Here is a 2,214-nt window from a genome sequence, read left to right as displayed (position 1 = left end):
CCCCCCCCTTCCCTCCTGGCGCCTCCTGCCCGCCAGCAGACCAGTCAGTCAGCATCAGTCGTTCGATCGGTGAGACCCGGAGCGGCCGGTCGAGGCCAGAGCGCGCACCAGCACCAGCATGGAGCCCGAGCCTATGAGGGAGCATCCCGGTGGCCAGCACGGAGGCACCTTGTGGAGCAGAAGAGATGGGCGATGGTATCATCGGCGGACCCGCCTAAACGTCGACGGGACCTCCTCCTTTAAGTGCCACAACCGGAACTGCAACGGAAGGGTCCATGCTGACGCCCAGGGCCGCAACGTCAGGGTGATTACGCCTCACCACCCCACAATATGTAGGGTGGATCATTTTTACCTGACGTTGCGGCAGTACCTCGAAGTCATACACGAGCGTTGCGCGGACGTGCCTCTGCGCATGGTGCACACCATAGTGGGTGACCTCGTTGGAAGGTGAGCACATGCATGTCTTCTCGCCTGTAAAGTGTCTTGCCGCCAAATGGTGTGAACCTGGACAAAAAAGTGTACACCTGATTGTGTCTAGACAGTCCGTTACATCAGATTGTGTGGGATCGTGTCGGTTATTGTTTTAGATTGTTGGGTAAATATGGGGACATTTTTTTCTTTTAAATGGAGCATTCCGGTAAATCTGAAATGCAGTAGAATGCGAGGAACAAGAAAATGGAAATCACTATGTTAAAGCACATCGATTTCTGTTCTCTTCTTCCCCGCATTCTTCTGCATATCAGCCTTACTGGAATGCTTTATTGTGTCATGATTGTGTCCGATTTTCTGTGGTTGTTTCCGATTTTGTGTGATTGATTTCAATTTTGTGCGAATGTTTCCGATTTTGTATGATTTTTTTAGATTGGCGGATAAATATTGCGGCATATTTTCTCTGTCAATTCTAATGTGTACATGGTACACATTACAGAAAGTGTACATGGCATGTGTGCTTTAATTAATGTGTACATGCTATATGCACATTTATAAATGTGTACATGTACACATTTATAGATGTGTACACAGCCATGTACACATCTTTTAAATTGTACATACAACCGTTAGTATACATGCCATGTACACATCTTTTAATGTGTACATGGCTATGTACTCATTTATAAATGTACACGTTAATTAAAGCATAAATGCCATGTACACTTTCTTTAATGTGTACTATGTACACATTTGAGTTGTCAGAGTTGGAGCATTGTGTCAGATTCATCACATAGTTGTGACTTGATTGTGTGCGTTGGTATCGTGATTGTGTGTGGTTGTGAGTGATTGTTTTCGATTGTTTGTGATTGTGTCCAATTGTGTCATGATTGTTTCTGAATGTTTTTTCCGATGAACACATATTGTGTCCAGTTCCTCGCCCCTCGCTCGCCACTGTGAACTCTTTTGTCGCCCAGTGTTCATCTTTGCTCGCTCTCACTCATTGCCCCTCTATTCTTCTGCTCGCTCCGCGCCTTAAGATAGAAATTTAACCGTTTTAAAGCATGATTTTGTTTGGTGGTTTGTCACTTCGCGTACGCGCTCTCCCCACTCCTTGCCCCTTCTTTAGACCCCAAGGGAGATTTCTGGATGTGGAGGCAAAGAATTTCGACCCTGTACTGCCCACTTCCCCAAACTTCCTTATGGAATCTCGAACTTTGCAAAACCGTACTGCTACATTCCCTCTTCCCTTGTCAACAACAACCTCAACGACAAAGCTGTAGGAAAAATTCACACCTTTACCCCTCTAAGTGTAGGAATGGATATTCACACACCTACATGTGAGCGACATTCACACACTTGCGTTTCCAGTGTACTTTTGGGAACTCCATCACTCTCGTCGTGAGATTCCAGTTCAAACGAAGGAATGAATGATGAGGTTTAGAGCAACAAAGCCAACAATACATTTAATTATTAATTATATGGCTATTTCCAAAAGTCCTCATGGTGTCGTGTTTGCGATCAGAACCCCACCATAATTATACTCGTTTGAACCGATATTTTTCAGGAAAGGCGAGGGTGATTACAAAAATAGCTTTTCTTCTAAAGGACAGAAAATAGTTTAAGGAAGTGTGAGACACAGTGGTCTCACAGTATTAAGTGTTAGACCGTCTCACAAGTGAGTTTGCAGAGTACCCGGCCGCCCGCGTATGCATCCTCCCTTGCTCACTCAGACACTTTGCTTGTCGCTGTATGGTTAATTGAATTGATGAAAGCTGTTAAAAA

General features: G+C 44.9%; 1 protein-coding gene across 1 annotated transcript in view; it reads left to right on the top strand.

Annotated features, from left to right (window-relative positions):
* Window positions 1-118: 118 nt before the first annotated feature.
* Window positions 119-2,214, top strand: part of LOC127751737 (uncharacterized) — a 6,168-nt gene continuing 4,072 nt past the window's right edge. The window contains exon 1 of the mRNA XM_052275736.1: window positions 119-195. Within this exon, the coding sequence (XP_052131696.1) occupies window positions 119-195 (77 nt within the window). The remainder of the gene's footprint in view (window positions 196-2,214) is intronic.

Source organism: Frankliniella occidentalis, unplaced genomic scaffold (assembly GCF_000697945.3).
Source record: "Frankliniella occidentalis isolate FOCC.00 unplaced genomic scaffold, Focc_3.1 Scaffold857, whole genome shotgun sequence".
Taxonomy (NCBI): Eukaryota; Metazoa; Arthropoda; class Insecta; order Thysanoptera; family Thripidae; genus Frankliniella; species Frankliniella occidentalis.
This window is presented reverse-complemented; position numbering and strand designations above follow the sequence as displayed.